General features: G+C 44.3%; 1 protein-coding gene across 1 annotated transcript in view; it reads left to right on the top strand.

The window, feature by feature from the left end:
- Positions 1–23,556, top strand: part of efr3a (EFR3 homolog A) — a 136,323-nt gene that overhangs the window by 92,433 nt on the left and 20,334 nt on the right. The window contains exons 9-15 of the mRNA XM_079243250.1: positions 7,945–8,023; positions 11,557–11,692; positions 16,011–16,178; positions 16,255–16,369; positions 18,708–18,759; positions 21,868–22,040; positions 22,115–22,190. Of these exons, the coding sequence (XP_079099376.1) occupies positions 7,945–8,023; positions 11,557–11,692; positions 16,011–16,178; positions 16,255–16,369; positions 18,708–18,759; positions 21,868–22,040; positions 22,115–22,190 (799 nt within the window). The remainder of the gene's footprint in view (positions 1–7,944; positions 8,024–11,556; positions 11,693–16,010; positions 16,179–16,254; positions 16,370–18,707; positions 18,760–21,867; positions 22,041–22,114; positions 22,191–23,556) is intronic.

Here is a 23,556-nt window from a genome sequence, read left to right as displayed (position 1 = left end):
CGTATCCGTCAATCGGAGTATCCATCATTGGCGTATCTGTTCACCAGGGTATCCGTCCGTCAGCGTATCCGTCTACCGGCGTATCCGTCTACCGGCGTATCCGTCTACCGGCGTATCCGTCCATCGGCGTATCCGTCCATCGGCGTATCCGTCCATCGGCGTATCCGTCCATCGGCGTATCCGTCCATCGGCGTATCCGTCCATCGGCGTATCTGTCTACCGGCGTATCCGTCTACCGGCGTATCCGTCTACCGGCGTATCCGTCCGTCGGCGTATCTGTACACCAGCATATGGAAGTTTATTAATAATTCAGGCATGAAAGGGTTTAAAATAATGTGAGTTATTTGTACATGATTTTATGAAAAGGTACTAAGACCATCCTCCGAACGAGGTGAAGAGCTCTCAACATGAAGAAGCCTCTGATTGAACATACTGTTGAGTAGGATGTGAAGAATTTAGTCTTGTATCGTTAGTATCCATTTGCTTCTCATCCTGAACTCTATTATAATTATATGAAAAAAATTTAATATTTTTTTAATGATTGTTGTTATAAACAATATCCAACAGTTAGAAAGTATTAATAAATATTATACTGTTGTTTTGTGGTAGCAACTCCAGTCCTTTGTTTAACCCCACATCTGTTTGTTGACACTCCGTCAGCACTCATCTGAGGTGTGACACTTGACACAGGACGTCTGCTGATCGTACAAACACAGACACACACACAACACACACACACACACACACACACACTTACTGTGTGCTGCCTTCAGCCTCAAATAAGTGCTTTTAAAGACTGCACCAGTGTGTCATTCTCACACTGTCAGTCCATTACTGTAAATGTGTGTGTGTGTTGAGGCAACATGCCGAGTCTCCTGCAGCTCTGACCGCTGACCCGCTGGCCTTCTGCGCCCCCTGCAGGCCAGGCAGAGTCACACCAGCCAGCTGCTGAGCCTCTGTCAGTAAACTATCAGGTGTGGAAACCCAACGAGCTGAGAGTAAAACACAAAACCTTTGTGTCCAGATGATTGCTGCTTTTATGGTTCATGTTTTATTCTTTCAGGATTCATCATTTATTTATCTTCTGAATATTTAAGTCATTTATAAAATCAGTATTTCGTTCTGTAGTTATTCTTCCGTTCTACAGCTTTGCATACTGGTCAGCTGACTATCAGCTGAAATATGTATACCAAATAATTATAATAATGGTAAAAACAGAAATTGTAATAAAAAATTATGAAAAATAATAAAACTAGTATTTTTAAAAATCATAATAAAATTGTAATAATATTCATCTTTATATAAAGTACTCTTTTCCATGCAAATATTGGAAACAGCTTTACAGTTAAATGTGAAGAAACACAACAACAGTTGTAAAATCATCCAGAGCATGCTCAGCTGGTTCTTGGTGGGGAATTTTGGATCTTAGTGTTCTATTGAAATGTGCTACGTTGTCCAAAAAAAACCCCTAAAAATGGTTTCGTGTTTGGTTTTCAACTATAAATACAATATTGTTGGTATCAGTCAAAATTGTCATATAGGTGCAGATTTAAAGAGCATAATGGTACTGGTTTTAACCTGGATTTAAAAGCATCTATAATTGGTGAAAGTTTATTTTCCACATATTATCTTCAATGCTGTTAATGACATTTGTTCTGTCATGATCTCCCATCCAAACCTCCTCAATTATAATTTGCTGTCTTGTTAACAGCCTAAAGCTTTAGCAGATTAATGATATGAGTTCTGTAATACGCCCCCTGGTGGAATCCTCTGGTAGCAAATGCAGAATACAAACAATCAAACTTAAGACCTTCGTTCCACCAGTTAACTCATCTGTAGCAAGGTAGGTTAGTATTTTGCCCCGGAACTTTTGGACGTGTTCTGAGGTCGGGCTGTAACATTTTTCCAATTATTCAATTTAATAGATTAAAAAAATGATCAATGGAAATTCTCACAATGGATGCTTCATTAACGTTAGCTAAATAAATAAATACATAGTCGTTCGGTCTAACACATCACTTCTGGTCTGTATACGCTACTTCTGGTATTATTTGGTGGTAAATGTTTGCTTGATAACAGCAAGACGTGTATTGGTGGACGGCAAGAAAAGAAGCTACAGAGCGAAGGAAAATGTGGAATTAGCCACAAAAAATGTCAAAACGGGTAAACTGGGATTATTTCAACTTGAACCAAAAGGGACTGTATGACGGAGCTAAGCTAACATGTCGCATCTCTGCAGAAAGTAGCTGACACTTCCGACAGCGAACTGTCGTTCAGATACGTGTTTCGCATCTGAAATGAAAATAAAAAGAGAATACGCTGTTTTAAATTAAAGCTGTTAAATACCACTTGTCACTGCTGGCAACAGCAATCCTGTGTTGTTGCAGGTTTACGCTAGCGCAGATTTTACTGTTATGCTACATTACAAAACCTTTATAATATTTTACATGTGAACAGCAGCATTTAACACTTAAAATCGGCTGCAGCATCAGAATATGTTGTTTAAATACGTAACTCTTCGACTGTTGGCGCTACGAACGTAATTCCCCCGCATCCCGGAAGCTAAGAAGTGCCGTTGTGCACTAATATGCGAGATATTGCGGTAAAAGCATCGCAGCTGCAGCTAGTTTTTCAAGCTTTTCTGTTTATTTCAAATGAATAAAAATGCCAGAAATATGGATGAAATGGATAAAAACATTGATCTGTTGTGTTGCACGAAGAGCCGCAGGATAAGGCTGAAGGTTCACGTCTAAAGCACAATGCAGATATTTATGTAGCGTGGATATTGTGGTTACATGGAATAAAAAACCTTTATCTTTTATATTTGTTATATTTATCTGATTTGCTCTGTATAGTTGTAATTAAACAAAATTCAACTTCTTGTATTTAATCCTGTAATCACATTACTAGTTAATGCCATTACTGATGAATGCATATTTTGTTTGTTGCTTTGTTTACAGTTAGAATAAAAATCAGTTTCTGCAAATAAAGTAGAATGCAACAGTTTAGTTTACTGTCGTATGTAAATATGTAACTTGGTGACTTTGTACAGTTTCTCTGTTCAGTCACAAGATCTTGAAAGAAAAGGGAAAATACTAATCCAATGAACTGATTGGTTGTAGTGTTATGTTAATTGATTATTAAAACTAGTGGAGGAAGTGGGGACCCAATAACCATCCTTCCAGTCGACAGACTGAGCCAGAGTTATGCATCCGTCTCGTAAGGTCATGGTGGGTTGTAGGTATTTAAGTCTTTTGGTAGTAAAACATGACCTTGGCTTGCACATCCGACCAGCATGGTCTGGCTGGAATAAACTGGACCAGAAACCAGCTGAGATGACCTCATATAGGTTTATAAGATTCTTTTGTACTTCCTTTGACTCCTTTAAAACAGTTGTTTCAACATGTAGGGGGAACCGGTAACGATTGTCACGGTTTAGATACATTTTTCCCCTTTTGAAAAGGAAAATGATGGTTTAACTGGGATTTTCCACTCTGTCCAGTCGTCTTTGTTTCTATCCAGATGCAGGAGTTTCAACAGAATAAAACTCCCTTTAACGGTGGTCCGGTTACTTTTTCTCTCGATTAAACAGCTGCCCGTTTATCTGTCTGCGTGTCTGAGGGTGAAACCAGTTTCTCCTCCTGCAGAGCTCCTGCCGGCAGGAGGAGGAGGAAGGGGAGCGTCTTCAGACTAAAAATAGCATGGATTGGGGTTAACGGGGGAGGAGGGTTTTAGGTGTTTGGATTGACGTCATTTTGGTGAACTGTTCTCATTCAAGTAGCTTCCAATCCTCTTTTCTCTCCTCTGCCTTTGTCTTTTTCTGCTTATTCGCTGCCCGTTCTCTCATCTCCCCTCCTTCCTCTAATACCAGATTTAAAGGTTTTGGTTGGAAATGGCTGCTTTGGCTTTTATTCCAGACACCAGCTTTTAGCTGCGAATATGGCTCCTTATTTCCAAGCTTTAATTTATTTTCACCCAAAAATGGCTAAATGAAGTCAGACAAGGTGGTAGAATATTGACTAAACGTGTCCTGTCTGTGATTATGTGTCATACCACCCTCACAGGGCTGCAGTTTTCCTCTTTTTGTGCAAAAAAACAGAAGGTAATTTTTTCTTTTGCACCTGAGATGCCGGTTCACGGTCTTTGTTAAAGACCGTGAACCGGCATGGTGATCAGTCAATCAGCCACCAGCTCAGCTGAATCTGACACTTCCTGACATGTCTCATCACTGCTGCTCCAGGATGATGGTTTGAACATGCTCAGCCCTCACACTGCGACTTTGCTGCTTTACTGCCATTTTTGAGGGAAGTGATATTAAGATTTTTAGTCATATTTAACCACAGAAACTGATTGAATATGAGAATGAGGTTCATAGTCAGAGGGTTGAAGGATCATACCTGGTTTATTGTTTTTCATTTAAAGTCATTGGTTTAAGGATTTTTAAGCAGCACTAAAACCCAGAGGATTATGGAAAAGATTGCAAACATCCATTTGGAAACACACCTTCTCCCTGGTCTTCAGTGAAAGCTAAATGGAGTGAACCCTGGATTATTTTAACACCAAAGAGATTTTGCTTTTGCCAGCATTTATCCGTCTGTCACATAGACTGTATTTAGAAAGATCCTCCGTGACGTCACCCGTTGGTTTCTGAAGAGCTGAATTGAAGCTCGGTGGGCGGTTCCTACCATCACCATCTTGGCAGGGACATGCGTGTCGTCTCGCCCGGAAAATACAAATATGGGCAAAGCGGTGGAGCTGAGAGGGGGGCTGTGAGCATCATGAGCATCAAACTCCGAGCTTTCTGTAGCTAAGAGCTAACCAAGCTAACCTGGAGATAACAGGAGCTAACCAGCTAATGGAAACAAGCGGGCTAAAGCTAAGTCACGTTGTTAACCGTCTAAAAACTGCGGATGTTCTACGTTCTTTGTACTTGAAGCGGGATACCGGGTACCTGTCAATCAAAATGAGACACCCCTAAAAATGCCGAATTTTGAGATTAATTTACTTTTAAGATGTGAGTTAGAAAAAAAACAGCATTTTTTGGGGAAATGCAGTTTTATGCACATCAGCATAGGCTTCACTTTTTACCGCCGGAGGCTCCGTCCATCTTTCATACATGGTCTATGATCTGTAAACAGCTGTATGCAAAAAAAAAAAAAAAAACTCCTGGAGGATCTTCATGGTGTTTTTCTGAAAATAAGTTTCGGTCTGACTTAAGTTCCATTAAACGCTTCTCCAAAATTTAGGTTAGAGTCCATCACTACACCCAGATTTCTGGTCTGGTTGGAGGTTTTCAGGTCTAAGCCCATTTCTACACCCATATTTCTGGTCTGGTTGGTGGTTTTCAGGTCTAAGCCCATTTCTACACCCATATTTCTGGTCTGGTTGGTGGTTTTCAGGTCTAAGCCCATTTCTACACCCATATTTCTGGTCTGGTTGGTGGTTTTCAGGTCTAAGCCTATTTCTACACCCAGATTTCTGGTCTGGTTGGTGGTTTTCAGGTTTAAGCCCATTTCTACACCCAGATTTCTGGTCTGGTTGGTGGTTTTCAGGTCTAAGCCCATTTCTACACCCAGATTTCTGGTCTGGTTGGTGGTTTTCAGGTCTAAGCCCATTTCTACACCCAGATTTCTGGCCTGGTTGGTGGTTTTCAGGTCTAAGCCCATTTCTACACCCAGATTTCTGGCCTGGTTGGTGGTTTTCAGGTCTAAGCCCATTTCTACACCCAGATGTCTGGCCTGGTTGGTGGTTTTCAGGTCTAAGCCCATTTCTACACCCAGATTTCTGGCCTGGTTGGTGGTTTTCAGGTCTAAGCCCATTTCTACACCCATGTTTCTGGCCTGGTTGGTGGTTTTCAGGTCTAAGCCCATTTCTACACCCAGATTTCTGGCCTGGTTGGTGGTTTTCAGGTCTAAGCCCATTTCTACACCCATATTTCTGGCCTGGTTGGTGGTTTTCAGGTCTAAGCCTATTTCTACACCCATATTTCTGGCCTGGTTGGTGGATTTCAGGTCTAAGCCCATTTCTACACCCATATTTCTGGCCTGGTTGGTGGTTTTCAGGTCTAAGCCCATTTCTACACCCATATTTCTGGCCTGGTTGGTGGTTTTCAGGTCTAAGCCCATTTCTACACCCAGATTTCTGGCCTGGTTGGTGGTTTTCAAGTCTAAGCCCATTTCTACACCCAGATTTCTGGCCTGGTTGGTGGTTTTCAGGTCTAAGCCCATTTCTACACCCATATTTCTGGTCTGGTTGGTGGTTTTCAGGTCTAAGCCCATTTCTACACCCATATTTCTGGCCTGGTTGGTGGTTTTCAGGTCTAAGCCCATTTCTACACCCAGATTTCTGGTCTGGTTGGTGGTTTTTACGTCTAAGCCCATTTCTACACCCATATTTCTGGTCTGGTTGGTGGTTTTCAGGTCTAAGCCCATTTCTACACCCGCATTTCTGGTCTGGTTGGTGGTTTTCAGGTCTAAGCCCATTTCTACACCCGCATTTCTGGTCTGGTTGGTGGTTTTCAGGTCATTCAAAGAATGCCAAGCAACTCTATGTTGGACTGATATATCGAGGTCACCTGTATCAGATGCATCACGGATGTCTGTTTGATTAGATAGATTTTCATTTCAACAAGTAAAGCTGCTTGTGTTTATATAATCAGACTTCCGTCCATTGATGACCACTCTCTTGTGTAATAAATACAACAAACGTGTCTTTTTTTCATTTGATAATCTCAATCTGCAGGTTGAAGGCCGTACCTCGGTGGAAGCTGCTTTTGCTGAGAGTGGGTGGGTGAACAAGCCAACCTCCTGCCTGTTTGTGTTTCTGCAGTCATAAATAGCAGATGTTTGCTGCAGATTAGTTTACCTCGAGGCTGCAGGTCAGCACCTGCAGAGATGAGTAAATCTACGGTCCCCCATCTGCTGAGCACGCTCATCATTTCGGTCGTCTTTCATTGCCACATGATGATGATTTTTTTTAAACCTCTGACCTTGTGCATCTCCTTCGTGGCTTCATCTGGCAGTTTGACTTGAAGCACATGTTCCACATGTTTGCCTCTGAGATCAGCAGTGGGATGCATTGGATTTTCTTTTAGTTTCCTGCATCTTTATCGCAACCTCCTCTGCATCATCTAATTATATCTATGCTATTTATGTCTGGCAGTCTGTAGGAGAATGTTCACTTGTTCAGGGCTGCGGAACATTGATTATTTTGCTCTTGTTGAGCCATAATTGTATCTCAGTTACTGCTATTAAAATGTTGTGAGGAATAAGTCCAGGTTTTTCATCAGAGGCCAAAGAACTGGTCTGAGTCTGGCCTCCAGTTCACTCCTGTTGGAACAAGTGAACTCCTGACCCGTCGATGGTCTTATTAATGGACGGGTCAATTATTAAATAGTATTAATGACTTCAGTTTCTGCCTTGTTTATGAGCAGAATTAAATTTGGTATTAAGCCTTAATTTAGTTTGTGACTTAATAATTTGTAAGTCTAATAATTAATTTGAATTCCATTCAGTTTTATTAGGGGTGTGCCATCGATAGTGAGGGGTCTTTAGGATGAATTCATTGTAACGTTTAACCCTGTAATTACCTGTAGTCCCTGTTTAAAATGCTAAGATAGAGAAGTTTTTTTTGTCTTGTGGTGTCGGACAAATGTTATCTGATTGGTCAGAAATGTGAAGTGGGCGTGGCTAATGTGGGAAAGCAGGAAGCAGAAAGTTGACATTTCCACTTTATAAACGGATGTTTTTAAAGAAGAACTGTCTGAGGTGGTGAGAAAAATCTGTAAATCTGTACAACACGTGACGTTTAACGACACGATTCATAAAACAATGCTGTAATAAGACACTTTGTTCTTTCTGTCTGTAATCTCGACAACGTCGTCGGTACGTCTTTATTTTGATGTTTCTGTTGAAAATACTAAAAGTTTCTTTCTTCTGCCTGCAGCCACCTGGACAACCATCACCTGTGGGACCCCAATGACTTTGCAGTTTCCTGCTTCAGAATCATCATGTACTCCATCCAGGTATCGAACACACGACTTAAACTGTGGGAAGAAATGAGGTATACTTGTTTATGTTCCTCCTGATCTGAACTGGTTCCCAGATCATCAGCTGATGGGCACTCTTTACATTTTATTGGCTTTTATTGATCCGTTTGTTTGAATTCAGATGTTTTTGTATAATTAGAGCCGTTTTCTAACTTCATGTCCACACAGAGACAATTCAGCTGGATGTGCTGAAGTTTTCATCCACAATCACCAAAATTCTGTTTTATTTGAAACCGAGTCGCAAAGTAAATGAGTCTGAAGACCTCTGTGTGGTTCCACGTTTGTTCTGAGCGATGACGCCACGTTCGGAGTCGACGGCTCACTGGGTGTGTGGTCTATCACGCCACATTCTGTAAATGTGCTGCAGAAAAGCTGTCAGAATCTTCATAAATACGGAAGTTTTGGTTGTTTTTTTCACCGCTGTGAAGGACTTGGCTGATCCTGATACTGGTCGTTTTCTTTCAGGTTTTAACATCTGGAACATAAAAATCAATCCAGTGAGCTCAAATTTGAATTAAAATAATAAAAATGACCTTTTTTAAGTTATATAAGGTTTTAATTGTAAATGTAAAAGTTCTTCTCAGCAACTAGCGAAATGTAGGGATGCACCGATCCACTTCCGATCCGATACCAATATCTGAAACTTGAATATCTGCTGATACCGATATCTGCCGATACCAGACCTGTTTATGTGAACATTATTGTGACTGTGGTTATTATTGCTGTTATAAGTGTGTCAGATTTCATCAGGTTGTAATAAACGACCCATCCTCTCTGAAGTTACCAATACAAATCTAATAACATTACAGATCTAACAATTTCAAAATCTAACGTTTTACCTGAAAACAACTATAAATGTGTGGTTTTGGAACAAAGATCTGGCTTTTAGTGGAACAAAAAATGTCACATTTTAACATTCAAGGCTTTTGTTTCTTTTAAAACGTGTCTGAAGCATGTCATCAAACACATCTGTGCTGGCTTGACTAGTGTGATATCGGTACACTTTTATTAATACCAAGTACGAGCACACACACACAGTATTGAGCCGATACGATACTTATATTGGTATCGTTTCATCCCTAGTAAAAATAGCTGTAAATATGTTGTGATCAGGATTACGATGGGGGGTCCCCGTGTGAGGGGTCCCTGGCCTAAAGTTTAAGAACCCTGTGCTGCGTTCCCTTCCCCGGCTGCCCGTCTCGTTCAGAATAGTTACCTTCTGGCTTTTAAATGGTCTGGCACCTTCGTACCTCTCTGAGCTTCAGCGCCGACACCGTCCTGTTAGAGCTCTGACATCTGAAGTAAAGATGCTTCTTGTGGTCCTAAAGACTCGACTTGACTCGTGGAGACAGAGTCTTTTCTTTTAAAAACTCATCTTTTCACGTTTGCTTCTAACCTCCAGAGAGCAGGACCACCAGGACTTTTCTGTCTGTTTACCCGTTTTATCCCGTTAATGTTGATTTATTTTATTTACCTGCTCAGCACATCGGTTACCTCGTGGTATGTGAAAGTGCTCTATAAATAAAATTTTGATTCGATCGATTTATAATTTTTTATACATGTTGTTCGTGACTGGGGTGTCGTTGCCATGGTGACTGCTTCTGTCTGGGTGGTCCGGGACCTGCGCTTACAGCCCTGTGGTTGCCGTGTGGGCGTGGCCTGCCAGCAGCTGTGCGATTCCAGGATGGGGTGGATCTTGTGTGGAAGCATGTCGTTTCCTCACCTGATGCCAAGAGACGTTGGGATATACTGGTTTTTTAGAGACTAGTTGATTCAGAGGGGGGTGGGGCGCTTTGTCGTTGAGTCTGCATGCATGTTAGAGGAAGCGCGTTGACGTACCCGTGTGCTTTGACTTGTTCCGGTGAGGAACTCTGGCGTGTGACTGCTTGTGTTTTAAAGATGTAAAGCACTTTGTGCTGCATGAAGAGTGGGACAAAGTTTGGTTTAATTAAGATTGTACAGATGATGTCATCAGAGATACCATCTCCCCGTCTGTTTAACCAGTCGCTCTCCCAGGATCTCCCAGCTGAGCCAGCAGATAAAACAGTTTGTGTGCACGTCTGTAGGACTTTGTGTGTTTCATGTGCGAGTTGTGTCTCTTTGATCTGTCCGTGGAGGTTTGCGTCTGCCTGCCATGAAACCGCCGAGCCTCTTTGATCTGAAGGTGACGTAAAAAACAAGCGCACCCCGGGATCGTCCTGCAGAGACACGGTGGCACATCGTTCTGCCGACAGGAGCTTCTTAGAAAGATGGAGTCCATCCTGAAGCAGCTCCCAGCTCAATTTCACCTCATCCAGCCTTCCGAACCAACAACTCCTCACTTCTCATCCATTCCTGGTTTGGGAAGTCCCCTCTTGGTAGCGTTACTCCAACAGACACGTGAAATCAATCAAAGGAAGCGAAGCATGTGACCAGCTCGACTGTCTCTAATGACACAGTCGAGCTGGTCACATGACGCCTACGCCACGTCCCATGATGTGTAAATCTGAAAAAAGTGTTTCCATTAAACGTTCAGAGCTGTAGAACCACCTCGCGAGAACTTTATCAGCGATATTTGAGTGTATTTAATGAGATGTATGTGTTTCCATAAGCAGGTTTTTACTGCAACATTTAGATTTTGCACAAGATTTCGCAATAACTGACCTGCTGGTTTGGTCTTTTTTAATTCCTAAACTATTAGAAATTGATCGTTTTGGAACAATTTCAGTTCCTAAATGATGCAGGAAGCTGATACAGAATCGCTTTCAGGGTCTGTTTGAGTGAGTGGCGCCGACTCGGGCTGTGACGACATGCTTTCGTCTCGATTCGATTCGATTCGATTTTTTGGGTGCCGATTCGATTTAAATAGTGATTCTTTAAAAACAAAAAAAAATGCACAAAACTTGTCACATTTCTTAATTTCAGTCGGGGAAAAAAACAGCCCAGCAGCCAGACCGTCTTTCTGCTGTAACGCCCAAGAAGACATGTAAAAAGTTAAAAATAAACAAGAAAAATGACAAATTCATAATGGATTATTTTTGAACAAAAGTTTTGAACAAAAGTTTATTTTAAAGTTGTGAATAAAAAAATCCCGATTTATTATTTTTTTTTTTTTGTTATTAGATTTCCCACCACTAGCGCCGACCAATCAGCTGGTTACATCTTACACGCACCAAACTAAAAGACTTTGTCCTTAATCAAATCAAATCATTCAAATCAAAGATACTTTATTTATCTCCGAGGGGAAATTCAAGGTTCAACCCAGCTCGCCCAAGGTTAGACATAAAGACATTTACATTTGATAAGTTTACAGAACCAAACTACAGCTTAGACAGTTTTTACCGGCGCCGCCTTATAAATCAGGAAAAGATGCCATGAGGAAGAATAAGTGGGTGTTGGAAAAAAAGAAGTATCTCTACACTTCACCTAACGAGATTTACAGCCATTATACAACGTTGCATCTTGTTGTCTGATGGCTGTAATGATCATGATCATGTTTTAAACCTGTGTTGTTTGTCTGATTTTCCCAGGCTCAACACTCCCACCACGTCATCCAGCAGGTTCTGAACCACCTGGACAACCACAACAAGAACACGCCGCGGGTCAGAGCCGGCATCGTCCAGGTCCTGCTGGAGACGGTGGCCATCGCCGCCAAAGGATCAGTAGGTGGGTCCAACAGGTCTTCGCTGCAGCAGAGTTAACTGTCAGACGCTGATTTAATCTTTTCTACGCTGGACTTTTATAGACATTGAGGCTTTTCTTTATTTTTACATTGTATCCATGGCAACCCAAATCACCACCTCTAATTTGCTCCTGAAATATCCTGGTAAAGTGTGGGACGATATCGAGTAGTACAACACGGGGAGACACAGACACACAGCCAACCAGTCAGAAGTTGCTTAAAGCTACTGAACTTATGAAGAACCTGGAACCGCAGAACCGGAGCTGTCCTCCTCCGGAACCGCAACGTCGCCTCCGTTCCTTCTCACTGCGGAGTAGAACAGCAGGAAACGTGTTTTCCCTCCGCACCTCTGTGGCTTTTTTTCCTCAACAAGCATTTATATATGCTAATTAAATAAGCACAAAGGTTGCAAGATAAGAACAGACGCAAATGGGCAGAAAAGTCGTTTTCTTCACGTTTCCTGTGAAGTTATTTCCATTTCGCCGCTGTGGAGAGATGATTAACAGAGTTCTGTTAGGAACAAACATGTACGTCATAATGTGTTGTTTTTACCTCCACCAACCTGTTGTACTGTCTCTGTCTGGGAAACACACCCCGCCGTCTGGGCAGGCATGATCCAGGAGTCCAAAAGAAGCGACGTGTTCAGCTTTGAAAGTGAAAATACGACTCCACCCAATCTGTGGCTCGGTACAGTATGACCACGTTGTAGACTGAGCTCATAGTCCAGATGTTGCTGCAGACCCCCCACCTGCCTGGCATTAACTATCACTGTTACTGTCATTTAGAGGGAAGTTTGCCTCCTTTAGGGGCATTTTCTGGTGTTTGGAACAAAAAACATCATATTAGCCTCAAACTGTTTATTTTTACAGATTGAACCCTTAAAACTCCACTAGATCTCCATCATACCAGCATTATATCACTTTTTCATCATGAACATGGAACACCAGAACTGCCACGTTGACAGGAGACATATTTTCACCTAGAAATGATGATAAAGACACTTCTGTTAAATTCAACCAATCAGAGCGCTTAAATCGCTGCTAATGTCCAATCAGGAGCAGCCAAAGATTTAAAAAAGTGAGCAGAGAATTTATAGCAGGTAAATATGTTTCATCTGCTGATATACTGATTTTACTTCATTTTAACCTCATAATCTGACAGCTGAAAAACATCACGTCTCCATGGAAACATCACGTCTGCGTAAAAATATCACCTCTCCATGGAAATGTTGTGAAGTAATGTTCATGGAAACGTCACGTCTCCATGGAAACGTCACGTCTCCATGGGAACGTCGAGTCTTCATGGAAACGTCACGTCTCCATGGAAACGTCACGTCTTCATGGAAACGTTACGTCTTCATGGAAACGTTACGTCTCCATGGAAACATCACGTATCCATGGAAACGTCACGTCTTCATGGAAACTTCACGTCTCCATGGAAACGTCACGTCAGCATAAAAACATCACATCTCCATTGAAACCTCACGTTTGCATAAAAACACATCTCCATGGAAACGTCATGTCTGCGTGCTGACTGGGATTAAAAAGATTCAGTCTCAACGTGCAGTTTTATATTAGAATTTAAAAAATCTCTGACCGACCAAAATTATTACTTATTACTTTAAACAACTCGGTGTTTTAAGGGTTAAAGACGATTGTTTTAATGAAAAATTACTGAATAATTAATGTTACTTTCCCACAAAGAATAATTTGTTTTCAGTTTAGTTTCATGGGTCTGGGAACAAACTCAGAAGTCTGATTATCATTAGTCAGATTATTTACACGCACCATATTTACCTTAAAGTGTTTCAGATGATCAATAGAACAAATAGCTGCTCATCAAACCAACAATACTCTAAAACCCAGAATAGAATGAAAGGAGTTTCTCTCTTTGTGAACATGAGATGAATGTTGATGCCAGATATCCTGAAATGCGCACAGAGTGACCAGAAACGCCAGATAAACCAGTAGAATCCCAGTTAAACCAAACCTGAACAACATGAAGCCGTAAGGCGCTTCAAACCCAAACCAGACCAGCTTCATTCTTTCATTTTCATTTATAGCAATTCATTCATTTTTACATTTATTCTACTTTCTACAGTCATTTATTGATTTAATTTCAAATCATTTTTTATTGTTTAAGTATTGCCATGACAGATGTTATGTATTTATTTATTTAAACTTTTTATTAATTTAAATCATTTAAAAAAGTAATTTCTAATCACTGTTTTTCATGTATTTATATTATACTAAATTTTCTCCAGTTAGTTTTATTGGGTTTAGCGTGTCCAGTGGTCCACGTTGTTCCCCGGCAGGTTTCTGTCTGACATCCAAACATCATGAATCCTCACTGTTTTTCATAGGAGGATAGTTTCTGTGTTTTCTGTATTTCTGGTCGTTTGTTGTGCTGTGAGACTTTAGGTCTGATGGGGGGGGGCTGCAGGTGTGTATGGGGGTGTGTTGGTGTAGCTGACAGTCGGCAGTGTGCAACACTGAGTCTGTGCTGTAGTGTAGTACAGAGTGTAGAAAGAGACACTGCGTCTTTGTGCGGTTAGCGTAGCTTAGCACGACCACTAGCTAGCAGTAACTTCTTCCATTTCTGCAGAGAACCAATCAGATTATCCCGCTCAGCTGAAACAGAAATCATGTTTCATCCCCGTATTTCTATCTGAAGACTAACTTTTGCAGCCTGCTCTTATTTTAGCTTCATGATTCATGCAGCAACATGCCGGTTTCTGGCGTGCCCTCCAACGGACTTGTTTCCCTCTGCGCTGTGAGTGGAGGCCTCGCAGGCGGACCGACTGGTCAGCGCTGATGCTATGATAATCTGAGGTGTTGCTTTCTGCGTCAAAGTGAATCCGTCTGGTACTGTGCAGTTTGTCTGCAGGCTCTGAGGAGCCGGATTCACATCCACAACTAAAGAAATGCCGCAAAGGTTGGAAATGGATATTTTTACTGTTAATATTTCCACCGTCGGACCAGAAGGAGCTGCTTTACCCAGCCAGCTGATAAAGTTCAGACAGGCATGAAGTCCGTTACAGATAGCGCCACTACAACAGCATCGGATCAGGACTTTTTACAGACACGCCCAGTTTCAGCCGAGTTAAGGAAAACCAACAGTTTGATCCCCATCCTGAGCTGCACGAGGCGACGGTCACTGCCGCCATGGAAGCAAAACTTTCCCACCAGTCATGAAGATGATTAAATATATTTTGGTTCAGTTAAGTCGGACTTCGTCCATCCCGACAGAGGAGTCATGTGATCGATGCATGAATAAAGAATAAACAGCTGAAGAAGCCTCTGACTGTAACGGTAATTCACCGCCCTAAAAGCTGTTTACAACCACATAAAAACACCAGAAGAAGAATAAACCCTCCTCGTTTTGCTGCTCTCAACTTCTTCTGCTTCTTCTTCATCAGGTGTTTTTTATTTTGGCGGTTTTGCGTCGTCTTCCTGTTCCTCTTCCTCTCGTTTTTTTCTTCCAGTGGTTGTGTGTCAGGCGAGCAACTCGACACTGCCCCTCTGGTTTCTGATGGTAATGCTACGTTGTTGTTTTTTTGTCTAATGAGAAATTAAGCGCCACAGGAGACGGATGAAACTGTTCCTAAACCTCCGGTTCAGCTGAAGGAACCAAAGCATGATAATGCCACCGCCGTGCTTCACCATGGAAATACAGTTCTTTTGATATTCCATTGATAAAGTTATTATGATGAGACAAACTCTGTCTTTTGAAGTTATGTCCTGAGCGTGCACCCCGACCCATCCGTCTCGTTTCATCGTCCACAACCAGAACTTCCTGCATCTCCTTCTGGTCTCTCCAGCCTCCCAACCAGTTTTTACTTAGGAAGACGTCCATTTCCTTCCAGTGTTGTCCCGTATCTCCTCCACTTCCTGATGACTGTCTTCAGAATAGGTCCGATGCTTTCTAAATGTTTTGGAGTTTTCTCCTTGTTGGTATCTTAAACAGATTTTTACCCATTTGGTCCGTTGTCAGCTCTCTGTGAGCCATGGCTTTAACCATATCGGCGAACTTAACAGGTAGTTTTTACATTATTCAATCGGTTGAATGAAGCAGGTTACAGTAAAGGTGGAAACATTTAAGGTGATTTAACAGTATTTTATATCAAAACCCTGGCCTGTTGATACTCTGTAAAGTTAACAACATTTCCTGTTTTGGTAAAAAAACAACACAAACTCCAGTTTTATGACGGTAATTTCAGCCTTAAAGCTGCTTCCAAGACGTTTCAGGAGTCGTATGAAAGCAACTAAAAGTGTTTCTAACGTGACGTGACTCTGCCGGCAGGTCCCACAGTGCTGGAGGTGTTCAACACTCTGCTCAAACACCTGAGGATGAGCGTGGACTTCGAGCCGGGCGACACCTCCAGGAGAAACTCCAGCAGCAGCGTTTCATCCGTCCGCGGGAAGGAGAGCGAAGAGCGCATCGTGCAGAACGCCATCATCCAGACCATCGGTACGACGTCCTCCCGGTGAACCCGAAGCTCAGCTTTACAGGAACCTTCCGGTTTCATTTCTTCTCACGTTTTCAGGCTTTTTTGGCGGAAACCTGCCGGACTACCAGCGAGCTGAAGTCATGATGTTCGTCATGGGAAAGGTTCCCGTGTACGGGACCCCCTGCCACACTTTGGACACCGTGAAGATCGGGTGAGTCTCACATCCATCGCATTCTGATTAACTCGTTAAACGCTTGATGGATTCCCCAACAGGAGAATGTTAACGATGAAAATCACACGTAGAAGACGTGAAACTATGCCGTGACCTTTTGTACTTCATGTTAACGATGTTCATACGTCGCACGTCAGACTGGATACATGTTCAATAAGCCTCTTTGATTGGACGTTGCTGTCTACTGGAGGTTACTGTGAACCTTTAACCCAATATTCGTCCAGCGCTGGTGTGTCCTGACTCTTACTCCTCCACCTCCCCCCCGCAGGGCTTTCAGCTCCCAGGTCACTCAGAGGGAGGGAAAAGAGAAGCAGAAACAAGCTAATCCTCCAGGCTTCTGCAGGGAAAGAACATATAATCCCAAATCAAATGAACACCATCCTCCTCCTCCTCCTCTTCATCCTCACACACTTAGACATCTCTCTCTTCTTCTTCTGTCTTTATTGCCGTAGAGATTCGACAGAAGCATGTTAGTGTTGCAGAGTGAAGCTCCTGCTGTGTCACGCTGTCGCCATTGTCCCATTAAAATGATTGATTCGTTCATTTTCTGCTCCGTCCGGTTCGGGCAGAGAAGACGGAATCTGTCATCAGGAAGCAGGAGAGGAAGGTTCAATCCCGACGGGTCGACTGTCCAACACAGGGCCAACATAGAGACACACACACACTCCTCCAGAGGAATTAGTGACCCGTTAACCTAACAGGCATCATTTAGGATGGTGGAAGAACCCGCGGGGAGACTCTGTGTTTACCGGGAATAACGGGAATGCAACACGCGACACATGTCGGAGATCGTGTTAACAGCTGAATAATAGCAGCAGGAACAAAATCGTCTGGAGACAAAAACCTGGTCTGAAGCCGAAGTCGCTGTTGGAGGGAAGGAGGTCCGTAACTCTGCTGGTAAAAGCAGCGACTTGAGACTGTTGAAGTGTTTAAACATTAATACTTCAGACGGCTGAGGTTGGAAAAGCACTGATTATAACCAACGACACCCGCTACATTTCCATTGCAGTTTTTCAACAGCTTCATAAAACTGCATCCGCATCCAGGTGTTTCTATTTAACGCCGTAAGTCTTGTAAAGTAAAGAGATTCTCGACTGCGGGGTGAGATTTTACGAGAATCACGGCTGCTGCAACGTAACCAGGTCGGGTTTTGGTTGTCCCCTTACAGGATGAAGGATTTAACATGACTCTTCGAAGCCCTTCGTCATCATTTCTCTTTGTAACTCCTGAAAAAAATGTGTTTTGCTGTTAGCTAACAAGCCTGAAGGTTTTATTTTTCTCTGTTGGTAAAAACGTTTCCGTCTCCTCCTCCGTCCATTCCAAGCAGCAACCTCCAGGGTTAAAAAGTGGAGCCTGTGCTAGCCGGTTAGCTTTAGCTTTAGCCCGCTTACCTCCTTTAGCCTGTTAGCTTCTGTTAGCTCCGGGTTAGCTGATTAGCTCATAGCCTAAGGCAGGTTGGAGTTATCTAGATGTCAGTCATCCACGCTCGATGCTGCCAAGATGGCGATGGTAGGAGCTGCCCAATGAGCTTCGGTTCAGCTCTTTAGAAACCTGCGGCGACTCCGCCCATCTTTCATACCATACACACGACGCCATCTTTACTAAATCCATTTTAGGTTCATAGATCAGGTTTACCTTCATGACAACTGTGGGGGGAGTGAAATTTTGTCTAACTCGCCCGTTTAAAAGTAATTTAATCTCGAAATTCGGCATATTTAGAGGGCGTGTCCTTTTGATTGACAGGTACCCGATCTCCCCTTTCAAGTCAGAAGAACGTAGAACAACCGCAGTGTTTAGCTGGTTAACAACATGACTTAGCTTTAGCCTGCTTAGCTGGTTAGCTCCTGTTATCTCCGGGTTAGCTCAGTTAGCTCTTATCTACAGAAAGTTCGCTGGATGTCAATCATCCACCATGACGCTCACAGCCCCCCTCTCAGCTCCACCTCTTTGCCCATATTTGTATTTTCCGGGCGAAACAACACGCATGCCCCTGCCAAGATGGTGATGGTAGGAACCGCCCACCGAGCTTCAATTCAGCTCTTCAGAAACCTACGGGTGATGTCACGGAGGCTCCCATCAATGCGTAAATGTAAAATAAAGTGTTTCCCTGACATTTTTGTAACGTACTTCTATATGGACACCTGAAAAAGCGCTTGATGTGTATTTGGGAGGTGTTTCTACATATGTGTTGCCGTGACCAGTTTTTATTGCTATATTTATGTTTCACGTTGTTCCAGGGGCGATGGAAACGTAGCCCGTGAAGTGGTAATTTAGACATGTATGATGGAGAAATAACGCGTTTTCATGTGTTATTCAGGCATGGAGGCACCAAGAGGATCCAGACGATGCTGCTCAGCTCCCTCATCATGGTGAGTCTTTCAGCAGCCGGTCCTGATCAACAACCTGGAGGATTTGTCTGCTGTTTTCTCTGTTTCTGCCCGGTTTTCTTGTTTTTTATTTCCCCTCGCATCATTAAAGGTAGCCATGGTCAATCACATGACCTGACCAGCCAATGAGTGATAATAATCAGCGGTAAATGTACTGGTGTTGGTGGTGAGATACTTGGTTTCCTACGTTTCCTTTCACAACCTCGTCAGATGATCAATACAGGAGGATTTTCCGTCTTCCAGGATCCTGGAGGAACGGCAGGAAACGTAGCTAAGCGTCGAGACGGAGCGTCGCTGTGCTGGACGACTTTCAGTCCAGCTCTTCCTGCTCGCATACAAACATGAGCTTTACTGCTACACACACACTGCATTCCTCCTCAACTACACACACATTTAAATATAAGTATTTATGCAAACAAACAAACAAACCGTCGAGTTGTTTAAAATAAAAAAATCTAATTTCATGGAAAATATTAATTTCTAAACGAACTTCAAGAAAAAAAAACAACTTATGAAGCTGTAATCACTGAAAGTTTCCTTCTCCATCATTAAGAGGTCCTCATGTTGCGGAGATGAGGAGGTACAGGTGGGTCCACACACACACACACACACACACACACGCACACACACACACACACACACACACACACACACACTCCTGCTGCAGATGTCTGCACGCTCTCAGACAGCTTTATGTCGGCTGTCGGTCCTCATCTCGCTTCCAACTGCTTCTCCATGCAGCTGGAGGAAGGGTGAAATGGGGGGGGGGGGTCAGCCAGAGTGTGTGTGAACAGTGTCAGTGTGCAAACGGTGGTGACAGGGCGAAGCCCAGACGGTTCAGGACTGCCAGCCGGGCTGAAGGTTAAAGCTGATTCACTGCTTCAGCTGCGAGGTGCGAATGTAACCGCAGGGTGGGGGGAGGGGGGGGCAATGTGGCGGGGGAGGGGCAATGTGGCGGGGGAGGGGCGCAATGTGGCGGGGGAGGGCAAATGTGGCGGGGGGGGGGGGGGAAATGTGGCGGGGGAGGGGGGTGACATGCAGCAAACCGGGATGCCCTTCAGTTTGTCCCACCTGCAAACTCAACCTGAAATAAAACCTAATGATGGTGGGTTTGACCAGCCGACCCCCCCCACCCCACCGCATCTTCCTCTTCCTCTTCCTCGTCTCTTCCTCGTCTCTTCCTCTTCCTTATCTCTTCCTCGTCTCTTCCTCACCTCTTCCTCATCTCTTCCTCGTCTCTTCCTCTTCCTCACCTCTTCCTCGTCTCTTCCTCGTCTCTTCCTCTTCCTTTCCTCTTCCTCATCTCTTCCTCGTCTCTTCCTCACCTCTTCCTCTTCCTCATCTCTTCCTCGTCTCTTCCTCACCTCTTCCTCTTCCTCATCTCTTCCTCGTCTCTTCCTCTTCCTCACCTCTTCCTCACCTCTTCCTCGTCTCTTCCTCGTCTCTTCCTCTTCCTCACCTCTTCCTCACCTCTTCCTCTTCCTCACCTCTTCCTCGTCTCTTCCTCTTCCTCACCTCTTCCTCGTCTCTTCCTCTTCCTCGTCTCTTCCTCTTCCTCACCTCTTCCTCTTCCTCGTCTCTTCCTCTTCCTCACCTCTTCCTCACCTCTTCCTCGTCTCTTCCTCTTCCTCACCTCTTCCTCACCTCTTCCTCGTCTCTTCCTCTTCCTCACCTCTTCATCTCTTCCTCGTCTCTTCCTCACCTCTTCCTCGTCTCTTCCTCACCTCTTCCTCGTCTCTTCCTCACCTCTTCCTCGTCTCTTCCTCACCTCTTCCTCACCTCTTCCTCGTCTCTTCCTCACCTCTTCCTCTTCCTCACCTCTTCCTCGCCTCTTCCTCACCTCTTCCTCTTCCTCGTCTCTTCCTCACCTCTTCCTCACCTCTTCATCTCTTCCTCGTCTCTTCCTCGTCTCTTCCTCACCTCTTCCTCTTCCTCACCTCTTCCTCACCTCTTCCTCTTCCTCGTCTCTTCCTCTTCCTCACCTCTTCCTCGTCTCTTCCTCGTCTCTTCCTCTTCCTCACCTCTTCCTCTTCCTCACCTCTTCCTCACCTCTTCCTCTTCCTCGTCTCTTCCTCACCTCTTCCTCACCTCTTCCTCTTCCTCGTCTCTTCCTCACCTCTTCCTCACCTCTTCCTCTTCCTCGTCTCTTCCTCTTCCTCACCTCTTCCTCGTCTCTTCCTCTTCCTCACCTCTTCCTCACCTCTTCCTCGTCTCTTCCTCTTCCTCACCTCTTCCTCTTCCTCGTCTCTTCCTCTTCCTCACCTCTTCCTCACCTCTTCATCTCTTCCTCGTCTCTTCCTCGTCTCTTCCTCTTCTTCACCTCTTCCTCTTCCTCGTCTCTTCCTCTTCCTCACCTCTTTCTCACCTCTTCCTCTTCCTCGTCTCTTCCTCACCTCTTCCTCACCCCTTCCTCGTCTCTTCCTCTTCCTCACCTCTTTCTCACCTCTTCCTCTTCCTCGTCTCTTCCTCTTCCTCACCTCTTTCTCACCTCTTCCTCTTCCTCGTCTCTTCCTCACCTCTTCCTCACCCCTTCCTCGTCTCTTCCTCTTCCTCACCTCTTTCTCACCTCTTCCTCTTCCTCGTCTCTTCCTCTTCCTCACCTCTTCCTCGTCTCTTCCTCACCCCCTCCTCTTCCTCACCTCTTCCTCGTCTCTTCCTCTTCCTCACCTCCTCCTCTTCCTCACCCCCTCCTCTTCCTCACCTCTTCCTCTTCCTCGTCTCTTCCTCGTCTCTTCCTCTTCCTCACCTCTTTCTCACCTCTTCCTCTTCCTCGTCTCTTCCTCACCTCTTCCTCACCCCTTCCTCGTCTCTTCCTCTTCCTCACCTCTTTCTCACCTCTTACTCTTCCTCGTCTCTTCCTCTTCCTCACCTCTTCCTCGTCTCTTCCTCACCCCCTCCTCTTCCTCACCTCTTCCTCGTCTCTTCCTCTTCCTCACCTCCTCCTCTTCCTCACCCCCTCCTCTTCCTCACCTCTTCCTCGTCTCTTCCTCTTCCTCTTCCTCACCTCCTCCTCGTCTCTTCCTCACCCCCTCCTCTTCCTCACCTCTCTCCTCTTCCTCACATCTTCCTCACCTCTCTCCTCTTCCTCAGGTGACCTCTGGATTCAGGTCTAAGTCCATGGCGGCTGCGTTGCCTCCTTCCTTCCTGGACCCGCTCTTCTCCATCTCTCTGATGGAGGACAGCGAGCTGCGGCAGCTGGTGCTGGAGATCCTGCACAACATCCTGGATCGCCATGACAACCGCGCCAAGCTGCGAGGGATCAGGTACATCACGGAGCCGTGAGGTTCTCCGACCTCTGGGCTGATGACGAGCGGCTGTGTGTGTGTGTGTGTTACAGAGTCATTCCTAACGTTGCGGCGCTGAAGATTAAAAGGGAGAAGATTTCCAAACAGGACATCGCATTCATGAAGAAGGTGAGTTTCCACGCCGTCCGACGAAGCGCCGCCGTGAAAGTGGGCTGATCGTCGGAGTTTCATCACAGATTAGACTTCTAAAGGGACACGTTGAGGTTCCATCTTCCAGCTCATTCGACGAGACGTTATTTCCCAGATGTTGCCATGACAGCGGAGGGAGCTGGGACATAACAGGAAGTGCAGTTTGGTTCAGGAAGGTCTGGGAGCTTATTGACCCTGACAGGAAGAGCCCGGTCGCCATCGGCGCTGACATTTCCTAAACGAGGCTCACGGTGGACGTTGTTCACATGTGAGTCACACCAGAGCAGCAACCTTTCGCCTCACATCCAACAGCTGGACGAAGCAGCACAACGGCAGCGTGACGCCCCGCGTTCAGAGCCGCCGCTGCCAGAGGCCATTAACCCAACCTGATTGTGATTCATTAGTGGCGAATGGAAGTCGCTGGCCTTCGCTTTCCACGTGGAACGCGGGGCCAGGCTTTTTCCTACAGCGTCCGTCTCCAGCTTTATTTATAACCCCATTCAGAATTAATTGGATTTATCTTTTCATTAGAATTTACATTTTCAAAAGCTTCGCTTTACGGAGAGGAGCTAGAAAAATGATTTCCAGAACGGGACTATTAGCTCACCAGTTAATTATTTCCTGGAGTAAAGCGCAGCGAGGTTCTTAAACACCTGAAATGGATCTAAAGGTCCACGTCCTGGCAGGGTTCCTGTTCAGTAAACCAGTTTTTTACTCACTTCTCTGAAGTGATGATCAGAATCAGAAATAGTGATCCCAGTTTCAGAAGAATTATTAAAAATAATACAGAAAAATGAGCGATATGTAATTAATACGATACAGATGAACAATTAACTGTCATCCAGATGAAAAATACAGAAGAGAAACAGTAAAATATTATATGAAATGAAATGACACCAGCTGCGTTTCCATCACGCCTGGAGTTGAACAAAACATCAATGTCGTGATAAAAACGTGTCACGGAAACACTTTCATCCACATTTACGCGTCCGTGGACGTGACGTAGGGTCGTGTGACCAGTTCGTTTCAGGATAAAGATTTACGGACGGAGGAACTAAATGCCTTGATAGCAAACAAGAGCGAAGTTTAGAGTTTTACAAGGGATGGGAAAGAGAAAAGAGAGAGAAGGGCTTCATAAAGCCGTGGAAAATCCACAGCGAGTGGAAACCTTGTTGTCTATTTCCAAGTGAAATGTCAGGAATTACTGCTGATCTGCTGCTGTTCAGCTTGTGACACCGGCCTGCGAGATCCTGCCAGCGCTGAGCGGAGCTTTCCCTGCAAAGCCACGGCTTGACTTCATTTTCCTCTCCAGCCTGCAGCTTGTTGCTTCAACATTTACTGGTTT

This window comes from Telmatherina bonti (genome assembly GCF_933228915.1).
Source record: "Telmatherina bonti genome assembly, chromosome: 7".
Taxonomy (NCBI): Eukaryota; Metazoa; Chordata; class Actinopteri; order Atheriniformes; family Telmatherinidae; genus Telmatherina; species Telmatherina bonti.
Note: the sequence above shows the minus strand (reverse complement) of the source record. Positions and strands in the feature narration are given on the sequence as shown.